Source organism: Bos mutus, chromosome 17, assembly GCF_027580195.1.
Source record: "Bos mutus isolate GX-2022 chromosome 17, NWIPB_WYAK_1.1, whole genome shotgun sequence".
Taxonomy (NCBI): domain Eukaryota; kingdom Metazoa; phylum Chordata; class Mammalia; order Artiodactyla; family Bovidae; genus Bos; species Bos mutus.
Genome location: NC_091633.1, coordinates 55,402,953 through 55,425,255, shown reverse-complemented (window position 1 = coordinate 55,425,255; position 22,303 = coordinate 55,402,953). Strand labels below are relative to the sequence as shown.

Genomic DNA, 22,303 nt, shown 5'->3' with positions numbered 1-22,303 from the left:
ATTTAAAGCTATAATTAGTACTAACTTTAATAAGGACTGCATTTGCTGTATCAAACCAGTTCCATATTTAGTTCAAGATAAGCTATACACACACACACACACACACACACGCACACACACAGAGGAATGCTTTGCAGCTTTAAAAAAAGTATGGAAGCTATGCATTAACATACAAATAGATCCGTGAGCAACTGTGAAAACACGTTGCAGGATAGTATGATTTATTCCTAGCCTTTCTAAGAACGGGGAGTGATGGTAGTTTCTTTTCTGGCGTCATAACCAATTGTTCTTTTCCAATAACCTTTTAAATAGGTAATCAGTAGATGAGTTAAAGTCATAAAAATAAGAAAATTTTCTGTATATTCTGATTTTACCCTACAGGAACACGATTAAAGGATTAAATGAAAAAAGTATTATTTCATGAACATAAATGATATAAATAAGGGATGAGGAAGATGGGAAGGGAGCAGAAATATTAATAGAGAGGCTTATGACAATTTCAACATGTTTTTATTCGCTCACAACATTCCAAACAAAACAACATTACATTTCAACTATTGCTTTTACATAGGAAGTTAATTGCTTTATCCAAAGTAGACAGAAATCTATTTCTTTACGTTGCCAACCAGCACTCTTTCCCCTAGGGAAAGCTACTGCTTAAATATTTTTTGAATACATTGTTTAACAGAAACATAGCCTTGCCCTATAATAGTAAGGTAGTAGTTGGGTCTTACCTGCACTACATTTTAACATTTTTCTTATTCAAAGCTGAAGCTAGGGGAAAAAAGGCTCACTCATGATTTTTCTCAGATTTTTATCAACTCCAGGAATCCTCATTTAAAAATATCGGAGAGGTTCATAAATATGAAATCGAAATTAAGCCTCCCCAGAAGTTGGGTGGACCATTTATCCTGAGAAAATAGCTGCTGGTCCCCAATCACTAATTCAAAAGGATAATAAACATTATTGCCCTTCAAGCCAAATGTCTTCTCTTTGTGCTAAGATAACATGTAATCTTTCCTGCTCTGGCAATGAACACTCCTCCTTCACATTCCTCTACTGTTTCTCCTTTTAGCAAATCTTTGACCAAGTTCTATTTCACTGAATGCAAAGGGGAGAGAGAGCACATAACAACTACGGACACTGGAATAAAAGTGAAGAGCACATATATTTCACATAGAAAAATACATACAAATCCAAGTAGCTCATTTTAGGAAAAAAAATCAGGACAGGCATTTTTAAGAAAAAGATTTTCCTTTCTCAATTATAAATGGTACCAGTAAGACACTGATTTTTATATCTAACTATATCACCATATTTATATATATAAAGAGGGGTGGGTCTAAGTTCACTGATATCCCCTGATTTCTCTCAATTCTTTAAAGATTGTCTTTCAGAATGTATTTAAACTGCAACTTGTAATTATATTTTTAGACTACTTTTGTCACTGATTCACTCTTCAGTCTGGCACACACAAAAATTCATTTCAACACTGATTAACTTTTTTGATGCTAAAGCAAACAATTTTCCTTCTACTTCAATTCTATCACTACTTTGGTATTGTACTACTATAGAAACAGGTAAGATTCTAACTATGGATTTTTAGACTACCTAAAATTCTAACATACATATGTTGAAAGCAAGGAAAAGCAGGATGGCAGACACAATTATCATATTTCTCTTTTCATGTATGTCACTATCACATAAAAATCAGAAGGCTCATGTTACATTCTAATTTACAAATGGTGATATTTAGCTTGGCTTTCAAACTATCAAATCTTAGAATCTACTGGTGGCTTTCAACCAACTTACCACAGAATTGTCTGAAATGGTTATGGATCATCTTAAAAACAGAGCAATATATTATACAAACAAAGGTGGACTTAAATAATATATTATTGAACAAAATTTCAAATGACATTTAAAAAACATTATTATTAAAGAATTATTAAAAGGGTTTTTCTTCCCCCTAGGAGAAACTTAATACTTGAAAAGTTTCCCATTCTATACTTCAATCATTCTTTAAAAGCATACTGACAAAGGTTTATATCAGTTCAAGACCTCATCTGTTAAAAGATTAAATACAAAGGTAAGTATTTTCTAAGCAAAAACTAAAAGACTAACAATCGCTTTCCATGTAATGGTAAACATCCTGATAAAATGAACTTTAATGGCTAATACCTGATTTTTATCTCACAGAACTCTGGATGGATGATAAAGTATGGAAAGCATTTAAAGAGATGAAGTCAAGGTACTCCTAGGATTGAGAAGTCTCCCACAAGAAACCTGTTTTAAAAGTCCAATAATACGGAAAATCTAAACCACCATTATAGTAAAACTGAGCCAATTATAACATTTTATCTTGTTGAGAAAAGAAGAACTTCAACGCATGTACTTTCTTTTGGCACGCACTGTTAATGTGTGTGCTCTACAACACTGCACCTGTTATTTTCCAGCTGAATACTTTATACCACTCTTCTCTGTGGCAAGTTTAAAGAGAGAAGTCTGTCAGTAGACATAAACAAATATTTGAAAGTTTCAGGTCTTGATATATCATATAAAAGCCAGTCCTTAAATGCTTGATATGTACCACTTTAAAGATGTATTAACTATCATCACATTTTAAATTATGTCTTTAACAGGCTGCTTTCTGTAGGATTTAAGGAGGATTTGGTAATCAGATGGACCTATCTTTACACTCTTTTAGTTTTGCTATGAGTACAAATGTCAAACACACAAAGAAGAAACTGTTCCTGTTAGAATCTCATCACTTTATAATCCTTGACAGCAGTTGCTGCTCTCCTGAGATTTTCAGAGAATAAAGCTATACAAAATGCACAGCCGTCATCCTCAGGCTACTTTAGAGTCCCAGACTGTTACAGAAAACCCACAAGGTCACACACAATTATCTAGAAACGTGGTGGTGTCGAAGCAAAGGGAAGCGAGACTCAACAGTGAGTAAAATCAACCAACATCGCTTAACTGAGATCTTTAAAAAGCTTGGTTTTTCTCTTGCTAAAATTTGAAGACAGCTTTATTAAAATAGCACCTGTTCTTTGAGTATAATCAAGATTTTCCTAGCAGAGCATCTCTTTTCATAAACGTACACTGACAGAGAGGCCTCATAAAAGCCCTCACATCAAGCACTAAAATTTCTTCTCCGTAGCTGATAAAAAAGCAAATACTGAAGATGAGAAAGTCTTTAAAGCTTTAGAATTACACTGTGATATTTCAAAGTGTGTTATTTAAAAACAAAAGAGCTAATCACCAATACTTCATTTTCTCATTACCTATTACATGAAATAATCAGAAACACCAAAAAGAAGCCCATAGTTCTGTCTTCTCTGACAAAGAGTGTCTCTCTATACGCTCCTGTTGCTCCTATGAGACAACATTGTGACGTGTGATTGAGATGCAAACAAAGAGAACCATGACGAACTATTCTGTTAATTAACCTACAAATAAAATAAGGCAAAGGAAAAAAAGACCATTTCCAGACTAAAAACCAAAAACTCTTAACAGAGCTTTGAAAAGATACCAACTTGATAGTTACAACACATAAAAATGAAAACTGACTTTTACACATTTTAATCAATCAATTTAACAAAAATTGATTTGTACCTGATTTGTACTTTTACACTGAATGGGTTAAGTCCCAAGCTCCAAACTGTAGCAGTTCATGCGACTCTACAGAGGGGATCTTTGGAAGATAAGGTACCTTTGGAGGACAGTGTATTACCAAGTGTAAACATACACTGATTGTCCACTAGCTTTCTTAAATAGAATTTCTGAAATATTTTTGTAGGAAATTATATATAAGGTGTGTAATTGATCAGATAATTTCTGTTACAACATATAAATTCTGTCGTGTGTGCAAAATGTGGTAAAAATAGAAGATACTACGGATGAGTCATATTTTTAAAGTAAGTGATACATTACAATCCAGTAAGAGTCCTTTAATCTTTTCATGAAACTTCTCTCTGTACACGTTGAAATACATAATGCTTTCTGGCTTTTCCTCAAACCAAAACTTGTCAAATTCATATACGAGATAACCTGCAGTTAAAAAAAAAAAACACACACATAAATATAGTGCTCAATAATGAAATCACACCCAACCATCTCATTTTAAAAGTGTATAACCATTCCTTAAATTCCATATTAGGATTCAATGATCAGAAACCATCTTTAAGAGAAACCTGAGGAACTTTATAAGAAATATTTTTGTATGTTCAAAATAAATATCAACTTCAAGATATTTAGAGTACATTTATTCTTTGTCTCAAAAAAAATCAACAAAAGTCTTCAAATTTAGAAATTATCAAAAGATACTCTGAGAATAGGGGGAGAAATTATCTCCAGAGACCCGTGAAACAGAAAAATGAAAGTACAAGAAAATGTCAGGCGTGGATAAAGTACAAAAAAAGCTGTTTTCTACTAGATTTTAAAATGAGTTACTTTTGCTTTTTTCAAAGAACTATCCAGCACCTTCTCTTTTTGAAAAGAATACATGAGCGCTAAATAGGCTTAATATTTTTGTTTTTCAATATCCTCATTACAATAGCCAAATTAACACTCAAAATGTTAAAAACACTTAATGAAGATGAACGTGTAAATAGACATATTTACAACAGCAAAATATGTGAATTTAAAACTGCTCCTAAACCCTATTTGGATTCAACCAGATGCCATTTATTCAATTACTTAGCAAATGCTACTGCAGCCGTGGCCATGTGCTCATTCACTCTCATAGCAATGCTACGAGCCAGTGTTGTCTATTCTCATTTTTCTGCAGAGGAAACAGAGGTGCAGGGAAGTTAAACGACTCGCCCGAACCACAGTGTGCAAGTGGCCTCTAGTATTTTATAAACCAGACTTGGTTTCCACCAGCATCTCACTCCCCCTTCTGAAAGGCTGTTCAAGAAGGAACCTATTTCAGATAGGTGGGGGAATACAGCCAGTGACTTTACATAAAAGAGTGGCTACACGATCACAAATTGCATAGTATGAAATGACTGTAAATTCCACTTTAAACCATTAGTCATAAAGCAAACAATAACAGATAAGAACCACGACACTTCAACAGTGAAATATCATGTCATAAGAAGGTCAACTGAAGAAAGATTTCAGACTAATCCCTTAATAACAGATCTTTGTCAACCGGGGTTATGTGACACTACCAAAGAATAAGGCCTCTTTAAGCAGAGAGACGCCATCTGCTTCCTGTTCCCAAGAGACAAGCTGAGACAGGTGATCTTGTAACTAATATTTTACATCTTTCATTCAAAATTTATTCTGTGTATACATGAGCACAATAGTACATCTACTCATCCATATATAAATTGAGTCTCTGTTCTCCCGCACCCTACCCCCAATATCATAAAGGGGATGTGCAATCAGAAACTTTGGAGATTTAATGCTCTTCGTAGTATTGTAAGTCAAGCATCCAACTAAATTTTATAGAACACAGCTTGTTTTAGTATTTCTGGCTATTGGGTTTTAGCTATTTACCATACCTTTAAATTGCTTTTCATTACCTATTCAAACGACTTTAAAGTGATAGAAAAGAGTTGTTTCTATAAAGCAACATACCCAGTCTATTGTCCTTTGACTCCAGGAGTTTAAAACACCAGACTTGATGGAAATACCATACAAAATTTCTAAACTTAAAATTCCCTGTATGCTTCTACTGTCCCTAACCAAAGCTGCAGGGGCACTTGAGGTTTTCCCACAGGGATTAAAAATAGAACCACAGAAACAGGAATTAACTGGTACGAAGGATGTTACTGGGGTGAAGGATGTTACAGAGGCTTCCCTTTCAGACGGTAAAGCGTCTGCCTGCAATGCGGGAGACCCGGGTTCGATTCCTGGGTCGGGAAGATCCCCTGGAGAAAAAAATGGAAATCCACTCCAGCACTCTTGCCTGGAAAATCCCATGGATGGAGGAGCCTGATAGGCTACAGTCCATGGGGTCGCAAAGAGTCGGCCACGACTGAGCGACTTCACTTTCCTTTTCCTTTCACTGGGGTGATACAAATGTTCTAAAACTGGATTATGGGGACAGTTGTACAACTGAGTAAATTTACTAAAACTCACTGAACTGTACACTTAAAACAGGTGAATTTTATGGTATATAAATTACACCTCAATACAGCCATTAAAAGTCATAACCTTTTTATTATACAAATTTAAGAGTTAACTTTTTGGAACCTCCAAACCATTGGTTGGTGACTTCCCAGGATGACAGTGACTATGTGCTTACATGTTAGATATACAAACAGCAACAACAGAACTAAGAAGCTAATCACCACTTGCTGCTTCTAGTCTTGTCCATGAAAGATGATAACAATAAAATGGGAGGAGGGACAAGGAGGACTGCAGAGACAGACACAGATCACAGGGAAATAAACAATGTGAAAGCTCATCTTTTTATATAGTTCTTTCTTTTAGATAGAAACTATGACCCTGGAACTGACTTGTGCAAATGAATTGGGCTCAATCTCCCAACAAAGAAAAGTATGTATGTTCAAAAGATAAGGTTTCAAACTATCTTCCAGTTAGAATATGCTTCTTCTAGTAAGAGCAGAAAAATTGGATTAAAGATTTACTGAGCATGGCCCCACCCACCAGAACAAGACCCAGCTTCCCCCTCAGTCAGTCTCTCCCATCAGGAAGCTTCCATAAGCCTCTTATCCTTTTCCATCAGATGGCAGATAGAATGAAAACCACAATCACAGAAAACTAACCACACTGATCACATGGACCACAGCCTTGTCTAGCTCAATGAAACTATGACCCATGTCCTGTAGGTTCACCCAAGACAGACGGGTCATGGTGGGAGAGTTCTGACAAAATGTGGTTCACTGGAAAGCAGAAAGGTAAACCACTTCAGTATTCTTGCCTTGAGAACCCCATCAGTTCAGTTCAGTCACTCAGTCGTGTCTGACTCTTTGTGACCCCATGGACCACACCACGCCAGGCCTCCCTGTCCATCACCAACTCCCAGAGTTTACTCAAACTCATATCCATCGAATTGGTGATGCCATCCAGCCATCTCATCCTCTGTCGTCCCCTTCTCCTCCCGCCTTAAATCTTTCCCAGCATCAGGGTCTTTTCAAATGAGTCAGCTCTTCGCATCAGGTGGCCAAAGTATTGGAGTTTCAGCTTAAGCATCAGTACTTCCAATGACACCAGGACTGATCTCCTTTAGGATGGACTGGCTGGATCTCCCTACAGTCCAAGGGACTCTCAAGAGTCTTCTCCAATACCACAGTTCAAAAGCATCAATTCTTTGATACTCAGTTTTCTTTATAGTCCAAATCTGACATCTATACATGACTACTGGAAAAACAATACCCTTGGCTAGAAGGACCTTTGTTGGCAAAGTAATGTCTCTGCTTTTTAATATGCTGTCTAGGGTGGTCATAGCTTTCTTTCCAAGCATCTTTTAATTTCATGGCTGCAGTCACCATCTGCAGGGATTCTGGAGCCCAAAAAAATAAAGTCAGCCACTGTTTCCCCAGCTATTTGCCATGAAGTGATGGGACCAGATGCCAGGATCTTAGTTTTTTAAATGTTGAGTTTTAAGTTTCACTTTCATCAAGAGGCTCTTTAGTTCTTCTTCACTTTCTGCCATAAGGGTGGTGTCATTTTCCTATCTGAGGTTATTGATATTTCTCCAGGAAATCTTGATTCCAGCTTGTGCTTAATCCAGTCCAGAATTTCTCATGATGTACTCTGCATATAAGTTAAATAAGCAGGGTGACAATATACAGCCTTGATGTACTCCTTTCCCGATCTGGAACGAGTCTGTTGTTCCATGTCCAGTTCTAACTATTGCTTCCTGACCTGCATACAGATTTCTCAAGAGGCAGGTCAGGTGGTCTGATATTCCCATCTCTTTAAGAATTTTCCACAGTTTGTTTTGATCCACAGAGTCAAAGGCTTTGGCATACTCAATAAAGCAGAAATAGATGTTTTTCTGGAACTCTCTTGCTTTTTAATGACCCAGCAGATGTTGGCAATTTGATCTCTGGCTCCTCTGCCTTTTCTAAATCCAGCCTGAACATCTGGAAGTTCACAGTTCACGTATTGCTGAAGCCTGGCTTGGAGAATTTTGAGCATTACTTTGCTAGCATGTGAGATGAGTGCAATTGTGTGGTAGTTTCAGCATGCTTTGGCATTGCCTTTCTTTGGGATTGGAATGAAAACTGACCTTGTCCAGTCCTGTGGGCACTGCTGAGTTTTCCAAATTTGCTGACATATTGAATGTAGCGCTTCCACAGCATCATCTTTTAGGATTTGAAATAGCTCAACTGGAATTCCATCACCTCCACTAGCTTTGTTCGTAGTGATGCTTCCTAAGGCCCACTTGACTTCACATTCCAGGATATCTGCCTCTCGGTGAGTGATCACACCATCGTGAATATCTAGGTTGTGAAGATCTTTCTTGTACAGTTCTTCTGTGTATTCTTGCCACTTCTTAATATCTTCTGCTTCTCTTAGGTCCATACCATCTCTGTCCTTTATTGTGCCCATCTTTGCATGAAATGTTCCCTTTAACCCCATGAACAGTATGAAAAGGCAAAAATATAGGACACTGAAAGATGAACTCCCCAGGTTGGTAGGTGCCCAAAATGCTACTGGAGATCAGTGGAGAAAAAACTCCAGAAAGAATGAAGAGACAGAGCCAAAGCAAAAACAACACGAGTTGTGGATGTGACTGGTGATGGAAGTAAAGTCTAATGCGTAATCAGCAATACTGCATGTTGCTGGAATGAATCAAGGCAAATTGGAAGTGGGAAACAGGCGTTGGCAAGAGTGAACATAGACATTCTAGGAATCAGTGAACTAAAATGGACTCAAATGGGTGAATTTAATTCAGATGACCATTATATCTACTATTGTGGGCAAGAATCCCTTAGAAGAAATGGAGTAGCCATGCATAGTCCGAAATGCAGTACTTGGATGCAATCTAAAAAACAACAGAATCATCTCTGTTTGTTTCCAAGGCAAACCATTCAATATCACATTAGTCGAAGTCTATGCACCAACCACTAATGCAGAAGAAGCTGAAGTTGAATGGTTCTATGAAGACCTATAAGACCTTCTAGAACTAACACCCCAAAAAGATGTTCTTTTGCATTATAGGGGACTGGAATGCAAAAGTAGGATGTCAAGAGATACCTGGAGTAACAGGCAAATTTGGCCTTGGAGTACAGAATGAAGCAGAGCAAAGGCTAACAGTGTTTTGCCAAGAGAACACACTGGGCATAGCAAACACCCTCTTCCAACAACACAAGAGAAGACTCTACACATGGACATCACCAGATGGCCAGTACTGAAATCAGACTGATTATATTCTTTGCAGCCAAAGATAGAGAAGCTCTATACAGTCGGCAAAAACAAGACCGGAAGCTGACTGTGGCTCAGATCATGAACTCCTTATTGCCAAATTCATACTTAAATTGAAGAAAGTATGGAAAACCACTAGACCATTCAGGTATGACCTAAATCAAATCCCTTATGCTTATACAGTGAAAGTGAAAAATAGAGTCAAGGGATTAGATCTGATAGAGTGCCTGAAGAACTATGGACGGAGGTTTGTGACATTGTACAGGAGGCAGGGATCAAGACCATCCCCAAGAAAAACAAATGCAAAAATGCAAAATGGTTGTGTTAGGAGGCCTTACAAATAGCTATGAAAAGAAGAGAAGAGAAAGGTAAAGGAGAAAAGGAAAGATATAACCATTTGAATGCAGAGTTCCAAAGAATAGCAAGAAGAGATAAGAAAGCCTTCCTCAGTGAACAGTGGAAAGAAATACAAAGCCTAGAGATCTTTCCCACTAGAATGGGAAAGACTAGAGATTGCTTAAGAAAATTAGAGATATCAAGAGAACATTTCATGCAGAGATGGGCACAATAAAGGACAGAAATGGTATGGACCTAGCAGAAGATATTAAGAAGAGGTGGCAAGAATACACAGAACTATACAAAAAAGATCTTCATGACCAGATAACCCATGTGATCACTTACCTAGAGCCAGACACTGTGGAATGTGAAGTCAAGTGGGCCTTAGGAAGCATCACTACGAACAAAGCTAGTGGAAGTGATGGAATTCCAGTTGAGCTATTTCAAATCCTAAAAGATGATGCTGTGAAAGCGCTGCATTCAGTATGCCAGCAAATGTGGAAAACTCAGCAGTGCCCATAGGAATGGACAAGGTCAGTTTTCATTCCAATCCCAAAGAAAGGCAATGCCAAAGAATGCTGAAACTACTGCACAATTACACTCATCTCACACGCTAGCAAAGTAATGCTCAAAATTCTCCAAGCCAGACTTTAACAGTATGTGAACTGTGAACTTCCAAATGTTCAGGCTGGATTTAGAAAAGGCAGAGGAGCCAGAGATCAAATTGCCAACATCTGCCGGGTCACTGAAAAAGCAAGAGAGTTCCAGAAAAACATCTATTTCTGCTTTATTGAGTATGCCAAAGCCTTTGACTCTGTGGATCAAAACAAACTGTGGAAAATTCTTAAAGAGATGGGAATATCAGACCACCTGACCTGCCTCTTGAGAAATCTGTATGCAGGTCAGGAAGCAATAGTTAGAACTGGACATGGAACAACAGACTCGTTCCAGATCGGGAAAGGAGTACATCAAGGCTGTATATTGTCACCCTGCTTATTTAACTTATATGCAGAGTACATCATGAGAAATTCTGGACTGGATTAAGCACAAGCTGGAATCAAGATTTCCTGGAGAAATATCAATAACCTCAGATAGGAAAATGACACCACCCTTATGGCAGAAAGTGAAGAAGAACTAAAGAGCCTCTTGATGAAAGCGAAAGTGAAAAAGTTGGCTTAAAACTCAACATTCAGAAAACTAAGATCCTGGCATCTGGTCCCATCACTTCATGGCAAATAGATGGGGAAACAGTGGAAACAGTGACAGACTTTTTATTTTTGGGCTCCAAAATCACTGCAGATGGTGACTGCAGCCATGAAATTAGAAGATGCTTGCTCCTTGGAAGAAAAGCTATGACCACCCTAGACAGCATATTAAAAAGCAGAGACATTACTTTGCCAACAAAGGTCCTTCTAGTCAAAGCTATGGTTTTTTTAGTAGTCATGTATGGATGAGAGCTGGACTATAAAGAAAGTTGAGTTCCGAAGAACTGATGCTTTTGAACTGTGGTGTTGGAGAAGACTCTTTGAGAGTCCCTTGGACTGCAAGGAGATCCAACCAGTTCATTCTAAAGTAAATCAGTCCTGGGAGTTCACTAGAAGGACTGATGCTGAAGCTGAAACTCCAATACTTTCCCACCTGATGTGAAGAGCTGACTCATTAGAAAAGACCCTGATGCTGGGACAGATTGAAGGCAGGAAGAGAAGGGGATGACAGAGGATGAGATGGCTGGATGGCATCACCAACTCAATGGACATGAGTTTGAGTAAACTCCGGGAGTTGGTGATGAACAGGGAAGCCTGGCGTGCTGCGGTTCATGGGGTCACGACTGAGCGACTGAACTGAACTGAATAAGAGCAGAACCTTAACTAAGACATTACAGTTAATTCTGAGGGGGAAACTTCTGTGTAAAAGATGAGTATATGTGTGTCTTTATGTGTGTGTGTTTGCTTTAAATGTTTCAAGAAATTTGAAAAACATTAGCTTCTCTGCTTCCTGGATGATCCACAGGTCTTATGGATCTGACTGATAGAAACAAAACAACTGAGAAGGTCCTGTAACAACTTTGCCACCTCACGTATTACTTTGATGATCTTCCTAGTCAGGAGCCAAAGAAGATGCTGGTACTGAAAGCACTGTAAGCAACGCTATCTGAAGATGCTCCAGTTACCCCTCTGTGGGGGAATACTGGACAGAGTTCATTTTGTACTGCATTCCCACTTGTCACTCTAACACATTTATTTAAATATGGTAAAATGCTGAGGGGGGTAGTTTTTCGGTTGTTTATTTTGCTACTTGTTTTTGTGTTCAACAAGCAGCATTACACAAGCATATATTCATAGAGAAGACAAGTAATCTGGAAACAGCTGGCCAAGTCCCAGGAGTTCCAGCCCTTTGCATAAAGTCAATGAGAGATTTAGGAGAAGAAACTAAACAAGACTAGAGGAGGGAAAAACAGTTTTTCAGTAACAAGATGAAAGAAAACAACTATATTTTCATTTTAAATAACTGTATTTTCAAATGTGGACATCTAGAAGAGGGTCATGACTGAAAGACTAGGGAAAAGGCTATGACAGTAACCTAGTAACAAAGTAACATTACAGTTCCAATGGGACAGAAATAGGTGGACAAATTCAAGAGAAATTCAGGAAGGAGACAAACCTGGAAATTAGGGATTAGTAAAGGCAGGGGAGGGTACGGCAATGGAGACCTGGATGACTCCTTTGAGAATGGATGAAGATGTTACGATCTGAGCCCTTAGTATCTAAGTAGTTTCCTATAACCTATATCCTATCTAAAGATACAAAAAGGTCAAGAAAAAGGAGAGTATGAAGCCAGGCTAAATCTGAATTCTTTGCTTCTGAGCAGTATCTTCAGAAGATGCGTTTATTCACATTAAACCTTCAAGATTCAAATATCATTAAAATAAAAGTTAAAGGAACAGTTACAACTGTTACATGACTGTTACATAACTGCTTTAGGAAGAGTTACTAGATAGCCCCAACCTAACACAAAAAAAAACCTGGTCTTGAAATAAGGAGTGTGTGCATGTGAAACATTCCTTTAAACTTCCTTACAAGAGTAACCAAATGATATCTGTCCTTGATGCAACAGCATTCATTAACCACTACATAAGAAGAAAAATTCATCTATAGTTGACTGGAAAATGAATGTCTACAGAGAAACTGCATAAATACTAAATTTGCATACATGTCAAAAAACCGCCTCAGTGAATTTTTTACATCAGCAAATATATAAACTGAAGTACAAAATACTCTTAGAAACCCATATTCCATTATCTTGTTTTTCAGAGATATTAAATAGTAAAATGACAAATACACATTATATATTTGATCAAGGTAGTATATATTACATATTTAATATTATGTACTAAGTGTGTACATATATGTATATATATATACACTTTACTAAGGATTTAAAATTTTTCTTAGAAATATCCACTTTTAAGTCATTTCAATACTCACAATAAAACTGGTGAAAGTGTTCCATTGTTGGTATACCAGGAACAAAGTTGTAGAGGTGAAACTTCAAAGCTTCACTCTTCAGTAAGCTGTAAGCCATCTCTGTAAGATTGATTCCAACTATTGCATAAGAATACCTATGTCAGAAACATTACCAGTTATCCCAGCTAGCCAAATAGTTCATACAGTAAATTTTAAACTATGCAAGGAATTAGTAAAATGTTACTCTGATTAATTTCTAACACAGTATTGATTTTAAAATAAGTTCTACATATTAAGAAAGTAAACCAGAATTGATTAAACATTTTTGTTCTTCAGAGCCTATTGATTTTCTGGATCTAATCTAAAACATGAAAATAAAGCTCTGGTCACATGAATATCTAAAACCAAAATCCTTTTTAAAAAATCGAAGAGAGTACTACATACACTCTCATTGATTTCTAAAATACACTGGGTAATCTGACAGTTTCTCCATTATCAGGGTATTTATTTTTATGATGTAATACTGTTATCAATCTAATGCTTTTTCAAAGATAGGTATCATTGAAATATAAAAATAAATAATGATAAAGCTAATAACTGCAAAGAATCAGACACAACTTAGCAACCGAACAACAACAAAGCTAATAATGTCAATTTACATTTCACTTCACAAGTTTCAAAGTTATTTCTCATTTTCCTATTTCTTTTTCAAAGCCATTTCCCATTCCCATTTTCAATTCTTCCTCAGAAAAATTTTAAAAGGTCCTTATTTTCATTTTATAGATAAACTATATCTTGTGATAAAAATAACTGAAATACATACAAAATCAGTTTATGATCACATATATTAAAATAATGTCATGCAGTATTATTTATAAAGTTCTTATTAACTAAAATAATTTAGAAAAATACCCTGAAATACTTTCAAATTCAGATCTTCTAATTAACTTGAATTCAAGAGTTTACAGTTTCTTTAATATATCCAGCTTACCCTAATTTTGGATGATTTGAACGGGAAAGAATCTGATGAGCTTCACTGGTGTAATTTTCACTGAAATACCTGAAAAGGTTTAAGAAAAATAACAAAATTAACATGCCATTCAAACTGAAGATACCCAGAAGCAATTTTAAAAGCTACTGTCAAAATGACAGTCCTATTGCCAAAAGTACCCCAATCTCCATCTCAAATCCTTTAGTGACTCTGAGATGCTTCTCAATCAAAACTTAATTCTGAGCCATCAGGCCTATCTAGTATAGGATATGGGTCCTTTGCTAGATTTTGAAGTATTTGACAAAAAAATGATCCAACAAGAGATTTTTTAAATCTACCTTAAGGAAAATCTAGAGTTCTGTCTGTTCCACATTTCTTACAAAATAGTCACTGTCTACCTCTTGGGACACTTCCTTTCACCTGAGTTCATTCCTTCTCTTGTGACTTAAGTCTGTACTGCTTAATGCCATTGTCAATGCAATCAGAAGAAAGTCAATAGCCTTCCTTTTGCTTAAAAACCAAACAAAAACAAAACCCTGCTTGATGAGTGGTATAACTAAAATACCGGCCATAAAACAGAAGTATTAGCAGATACAGAAGAGAAATATATAAAGGCTCATACATCCTGTTGGTGAGTACCAATGCAACCTCTTTTGAGTTCTTATAGACCAAACCTTATAGAGAAGTCAGAGCTAATTTTATATTTTCAACCATTTCTAGTACATCAATGGCCATCAAACAATATATCTGGATCTTGGTCATTTTTCAAATTAGTAGCTATTAGCTCTAAATAGAGTAAAAATATCTGCAAATTATTTAAAGATCTATCAGAATCCCTTACCACAGAACTGAATCAAATCCTATTAAATTATTTAAGTTTTAAGCTAAATTATCTTCTGAAAAGCGTTGAAAATCTTGATTTCTGAGGAAATGAGCCAAAAGCAAGGTTATTCAGCAAAAGTTAAGAAAGGAAACATCAGAAGAATGTGTATCTAACTGAACTCCAATTATCTGTGTAGTTTACAAGTACCAAGAAAAAAAGATGGACTTTAAAGGCTAAAAACAAAAGATCTACATGTTCTGAACAATAATAAATTTTAAAATATTTTAGAATTTTCCCAAGTGAAAACAAACTGCATTTATTCTACTTAAATTCAAGTTTCTGTTTATCAAAGTGAAAAATTGGCAATCTCATTTTTTGTAATTATTATCATTATTTTTCAGACTTTTGTGCTTTATTTTTGAAAAGTAGACATATAGGTAACTTTCCTACTCATAAATTTAGGTATTACAGAAAATTAAATACTTTTGTTACTGGAAAAAAACCTGTAAATATCAAAGCCCTACTATATCTTCTATTTTCCTCCCAAATAGCCTTATCCATATTGATCTAGATATTTTTTCTCAATATTAACATAAATTAGCCCAGTTTGGGGAATAATTCTTTCACAGTAACAATTATATGAACTTTGTTATGGTTAGGGTTCTCACCCTAGGCATTTTATAAGCCTATAAATCACTACTCAAGGACAGGCCCAAACACTAAAATATCTCCATCTGCACATTCATATACATATTAATCTTCCAGGTTAATTTCTAAAGTAGAGTTGGTTATCAATTCTGACTTTAGTTACATATTTTGAGATTTCACATATATGCCCAAGCATAAATATTAAAAAAGAAAAACAAGAGAGAATTCATATAGGCTCTGCAAGGTCAGGGATTTAGATCACTTGTCACAGATGGTGAAGAGTAAGTGTGAAGAGACTTTATTTTCATCTTGTGTGCTTATATTTCCTAAAATGGAATCAGAGAGCCAAGAAGGAAGAGGCAAAAGGATAAAAAGAGTAGGAAAAGAGTACATACAATTCCTTAAACGGTATCAGAAAGGTAGGAAGAGAAAGAGGAAAAGTTGGTAAGTAAAGAAATCATACACACACACACACACACACACACACACACACACACACACACAGACAAAGCATATGGCCAACATATTCAAATTTTTGCCAGCATATTAGTAAATACTAATAGCACAGCAGCTACTAAAATTCAGAGATAGTATGAAACAACCAGATTAATTCTTACTAAATCTTAACAAGATTGGAGATTACATGGAATTTCATTTAGAGAAGAAAAGAAAGTTTATTTTCACTTACACAAGATTGATTAATCCAAGTATGCCCATGCCTCTGAAGTCTGTTTTGGGATCGTCACCCTGGAAACCAATGTCAGCCCACTGCTTGGAGATTCTAGCCTTCAACTTTTTCGTGGGCATTAGTAGATTCCAAAGCTGTATAAACATGCTTCCATATTACAAACAATAGTGATGCTCTTAATTACCAAGACATTTTCCTTCTCGCAGCTGACATACTGGTAAACTGAATGCTTTCAATTAAACTACTTTTGTAGACAAATCACAGGCTCAACAAAGACTTTAGAGAACATTTCAGTTATCCTAAAAAATGTAGCACATTTATTCCAATGTAAAAGACTGATATAAAGAACGACAGATTTTGAAAAGGTAACAAATACACAGAAATCTGAAACAATAAGATGGCTTTACTTACTAAGTAATACATATACACTAGACTTGGTAAACTGCTTCCTTGAGAAGAACACAGTCCTAGGCACTTGGCCCTTCCCTCAAACACTATATTCTTAAGTAAGCTTTATTCTAATGGCGGGTGATTAGTCCCTAGTCAGAAGGAATACAAGTCTGAGATAGGGAGGGGATCATGGAGAAACAATACCAATAACATTATTTTTACAAATTTTCATAATTTTAAAAGAAAAAAGTATGACTTGTTTGTAAGTAAATATATTCCTCAAGACTGAGGATTTAAGAACAGCTATCAACTATTGGATAGCAACAAACTAATCAATGCAAACTAAAGTTAAAAAAAAAAAAATCAGTCATTTTCCAAATTCAACACCACAAGTCATCAAACAAAACAGACTTACAAAAGTTGATAAGAAAGTTTGTGAAAACTTGCAAAACAGAAATACTTGCATTTTTTTTTCCATTTCACTATCATTTCAGGCATTGTTGAGTAAAGGACTCCTAATGAAAGGAGTATCCTGTTACCTAGAATGAAATGTGAAGACTTTGTGACCTTACTGTAAGACAGGGTCAGGACTCTGGCCCTGAAGCTAATACAGTCATCAGACTGGGTTTTCTCTGGTCCCTCCTCTCATCACTAACACATGCATCTGCTCACCTTAGCGTCTCTCCGTGAGCTCAGCAAGCATTTGATTATGCCAAGAGTGAGGCCCACAACGATGCGGTGAGAGACAAGGTAAGACCGCTAATACTCAACACTTACTCTGTGTAAATATCAAATTTCTGGGTTTCACCCCTGGAGATTGTGATTTCATAGGCCAACGTGGAACTCTGGATTCCAAACGTTAAAACACTGGTTACCTTTAGTGAAGGTGGCCCTTAGATTGCACTTAGAGGCATGGATCTCCTCAGCCCCTGACCCTGCTGAGTTTGTGTGAGGCCGGGTGATTCACTGCCAGCCACTGGCTCTTCACCTTTCGGTAAGTTTCATGATGAATCACCAAGATGAATATTCCCCTGACTAAAATGCTAGGACTTGGGTCTTACTCCTCTAAAGAGAAGATACAGTGTAGAGAGGGTCTGAGGTTACGGGAATAATGATGATGAGAAGGTTATAAAGAGCAGTCCAGCCTCAGTGAGTACCAGGCACTAAGTATGCTAACACCTGAAATATAGAAACTCAACCCGCAGCAAAAGTCCTTTGAGTAGTTTTATTATGCTCTGCCAAAACCAAGTTTTATTTTTAAAGTTCGGTGAAGTGCATATTTATACTCTTTCTGAAAACAAGGGAAAAGTGTTGTTGTTTTTAGACTTGTCTCTCACTGTTACTTAGATACCCGCTTACTGGAATGACGTCTCTTTCCACAGCACTTTAGTTTATAACCAAACACCAGGTGCTCTGTGCTGTCTTCCCTAACTTTAAACATTAAAAAATACAATCAGAATAGGTGAAGTGGACAGGCAGGTGACTCATTTCTGTTTCAGAACTCATCATTCTAAGACCTTCCCGAAGCAAATGACTTCATCTTCTCTAGGCCCCAGAATTAAACTCATCCCTCAAACAAAGGTACTAAAGCAGATGATTTGGAAAGCTTGCTCCAGGTCTAATCTCTCATTTTGGCACCACACCGGCCTTATATACTTCTACTCCAGAAATAATAGGAAGGTTCGAAGTAAATTTCTTTACTCCCTTAATTTTGAAATCTATTGTGGCAATATTCAGCACGTTTCATAAATCCCCAAAGATCTGACATAATGATCTGAAAAGGGACCTCCGTGTTCACAGTTTGAGAGGAAGCTGAAAAAATGCCTAATTTTTATAAGGAATTCTATAAAACTTAAGGGGGAAAAAAGTCTGAAGCTTGTGGACTCACTTCTCAGTTGAAAAGATCTCCCTTTTTAAGTTTATTATATATTTCAGAATTAAAAAAAATTAAATTTGAATATCTTATTGATTCTTATCAGAAAATTACAAAAATAGTTAATGAAAAATCTTTCACCAGGATGATTACATTTTCTAAGAGGCAAAGAAATCAGATAGCTGTGTAAGCCTCTAGACATTGCACACAGGCCTTACTATCTTAAGCCTGATTTATTTTCCAGTGTCACTCAAAATACAAAATGCCAAAAACTTACCTTGATAAGCAGCTTTTCATGTTGCAGGTTATCAGAATCATACGGCTTTTTTCTCACACTTTCTACATCCAAATAGAGCTGTTTGTAACCAGATATCTGTAGTAAGCATGCCTTCATGCAGATTTTAAAACTGAAAATGATAAAAATTATCATTTTTTAAAAACATACCTTCCTACCACAATAAAGTAACACCTCCCATAGCTTGTGGTTCATATGTCTATTTAGAAAGCACTTTCTAGTTTTCAGTTGCATACAATAAGCATCAAGAGCCTCTGAAAACACAAAGCATTATACAAAGTATCACGTACGGTAAGATAGAACAAGGCCTAGAAAGAGAGCAAGCTGCATAGGAAAAGCAAACTCCGCAAACCGTAAAGTGTGCAAATCCTTCATTTGTTCACTTCTTTTCACATTTTCTTTGTGCAATCTCACACATTTCCCTATTTTTATTGCCCAATATTAACAGCAGACCTGGTTTTCCAAGGATGAAACAACACACATCGCCATGACAGGTTCTCCCAGTTCTCCCGAACACAACAGCTTATCTTCCCTGAAGAAGCATGCTCCTTCTCAACTCAGTCTCTCAATCTGTTCATGGAATCACTAAGCTAGTTCTCCAAGCTAGAATGCTCCGAGTTCTGACCCTCCTCTCCATCAAAAACACATCAAAAGGTCCCCGAGCCCTTATCCTTTCTGGCTCTGAAATGTCCTTTAAAGCCCCCATCATATATCTGTTTAACCTGGTATATTTATGGCTTCATCGTCTCTTGTCCAAATGACTCAGTTTCTTGTTTTGTCTTTATCCCTTCTACCAGCCTCCTATACCCTCAAATTTACCCTCCATCTTCCTAAAATACATATCTGATCATGCAGCTTGTTCGCTTAAAAAAAAAAACAAAAACAAAAAACAGAGGACAAATCCAAGTTTTTCAGTGTGACGTGTGAGCCTTCTTGCGTGTGTCTCTGACCTCGCACCCCACCCACTTCTCCAGCCTCTGCTCTGTGTCTATCCAACGCTCAGGCCGCAAAGGACTCCCTACCATTTCCAGATCCTCAAGGGCTCTGTGCCTTGTAGCCTCCTTCTCTGCATGAAATGTCCTCCCCAACCCACTCAATGAGGTACAGCTCAAACATTCCCTCTTCTGTGGAATTATCGTCACAGTTCTCTCCTGTACCTTTCCCTGTTTCAGCCTAAACAAATGACTCCTTCCTCAATATCCACATAGAAAATACCAAATGAAGAAAAAATTGCTAAATATTTACTATCTCAATAAACTAGTGCTGAGAACACAAAACTGGAATAAGTCAAGTCCTTCTCTTACGGAACTCAGAATTCATTTGGGGAGGAGCAAGAGCAGATCAGTTACTATAGGACAATGGGTTAATTGTGTAACAGACGACCTTCCTGGAGGAGGGTGGAGGAACTGAATTTTGGAAGACAAAGAAGGACACAGGTGCTGAAGTCACATTTCAGTTTGGGAAAGTGATGGTAAGCTATTTCAGGGAAGGCAGACGTAAATTGACAATACTGCTGCACTGGGACCCAGTGAGTGAGGGAGTGACGTCGCTCAGTCACGCCTGACTCTTTGCCACCCCATGGACTGTAGCCTACCAGACTCCTCCGTCCATGGGATTTTCCAGGCAAGAGTACTGGAGTGGGCTGCCATTTCCTCCTCCAGGAGATCTTCCCGACCCAGAGATGGAACCCGGGTCTCCCACATTGAAGGCAGACACTTTACCGTCTAAGCCACCAGGGAAGTCCTGGGACCCAGAGATACAGGTTTCAGATCTCCTACTACTCACCTCTCCCGACCTCACTTCCTCATTGAGTGAAGTGTAAGGACTGAATTGGATGATTTTCACAAACCTTTCACCTCTCATGTTTCACAACTTTGTGTGATCTTTAACCTCACAGGATGTAAGCACACGATAAATGAGAATACTGTAAAAACACACACCTGGCATCCTTCTCAGGGTTAATATTCTTTTCCTTCATTATATCTTCTACACATCTGTCCACTTCACTCTGAACAACAAGTGTAGCTTTCTGTAAAACCTATTTGTGTGAAAGAAAGCTGTATGAGAAAAATCTCTTATAGCTGGGGAAAACAAGGAGCATTTTCAAAAGGGCAATTGTGCTTTTTATTACTGAGTTCTAAAAAGTTCTTTACTGGATATAAGTCCTTAATCAGATATATGTGCTGTAAATGTTTTCTGTGTGGCTTGCCAATTCATTTCTTAAAGGCGTTTTTGATAAGTAGTTTTTATTCTGATGAAGTCTAATTTTTTGATTTTTTTCTTAAATGGTAATGCTATGTCTTCTCTAAAAGAAACTTCTGCTTAACCCATGGTAGAAGATGTATATTCTCCTATGGTTTCTTTGAGAAGGCTTAATATTTTAAATATAGGTCTAAAGTCCATATCAAATTAATTTTCACAAGAAGAGAGTGATAGGAGCCTCCCCACCCCTGACCCTCCCAATTTGGTTCCAGTTGTTCCTGCACTTTACTGGTTTTCTAATACTTTCCTGATCTCACTGAATTGCTTTAGTATTCTTTTTAAAAGTTACATATGGCCTATTTCTGTTGTCTCACCTGTTATATTTATCTCTTTGCCTAGAAAGTCTTGGAAGTCAGACAGTATATGTCCTTTAACTTTGTTCTTTGAGAAGACTATTTGGGCTATACCAGGTCCCTTAAAACTCTGTATCAACTTTAAATGAGCTTGTCACTCCCTTCAAAAATAACTTGCTGGGATTTTGACTGGAATTGCATTGAATCCACAGGTCAGTTTGGGGATTGGCATCATAACAATATTGACTCTTCTAATTGATGAATACAGTATATCTTTCCATTTTAAGTTTTCTCAGGAAAAGGAGTTGTAATGTGGAAGTCTTACACAGGTTTCATTAAATTTATCCCTGAGTATATGCTACTGTAAGTGGAATTATTCTCTTTTTTGTTTCTAAGAAGTTTATGTTAACATACAGAAACATACTATGTCCTAGGACATTGCTAAATTCATTTACTAATAATGCCAGTAATTTTTAGATTTCTTAGGATTTTCTATACTGATAAACTATGCCATCTGTTAATAAAGACAGTTTATTTCTTTTCACTCATTATGTCTTAGATTTATTTTCTTTGCCTTACTGCACTGCTTAGGTCTTCCAGCAAATGCTGGATAAAAGGAGAGTAAACATCCTCATTTTTTCCCAACTGAACGTGCAGAGCATTCAATATTTCAGTGTTGCATACCATGCCAGCCTTTAATATGACGATAAAGTTCCTTTTATTCCTAGTTAGTTGACTGTTTTTGATCATGAATGGGTATTAAGTTCTGTCAAAACAGTTTTTTTAATATCTACTGAAATGACCATATTTTTCTGATTTACTTTGTTAATGTGGCAAGTTACATTCACTGACTTTGAAAACATTATTATTTTTAGATATTACTGCT

The 22,303-nt window shown here is 36.8% G+C and overlaps 1 protein-coding gene across 2 annotated transcripts in view; it reads right to left on the bottom strand.

The window, feature by feature from the left end:
- Window positions 1–497: 497 nt before the first annotated feature.
- Window positions 498–22,303, bottom strand: part of ELMOD2 (ELMO domain containing 2) — a 29,377-nt gene continuing 7,571 nt past the window's right edge. For both annotated transcript variants that reach the window (XM_005895815.2, XM_070386567.1), the window contains exons 4-9: window positions 20,803–20,900; window positions 18,845–18,974; window positions 16,305–16,438; window positions 14,146–14,214; window positions 13,176–13,309; window positions 498–4,056 (exon numbers count right to left, since the gene is read on the bottom strand). In XM_005895815.2, the coding sequence (XP_005895877.1) occupies window positions 3,911–4,056; window positions 13,176–13,309; window positions 14,146–14,214; window positions 16,305–16,438; window positions 18,845–18,974; window positions 20,803–20,900 (711 nt within the window). In that variant the 3' untranslated portion in view covers window positions 498–3,910. The remainder of the gene's footprint in view (window positions 4,057–13,175; window positions 13,310–14,145; window positions 14,215–16,304; window positions 16,439–18,844; window positions 18,975–20,802; window positions 20,901–22,303) is intronic.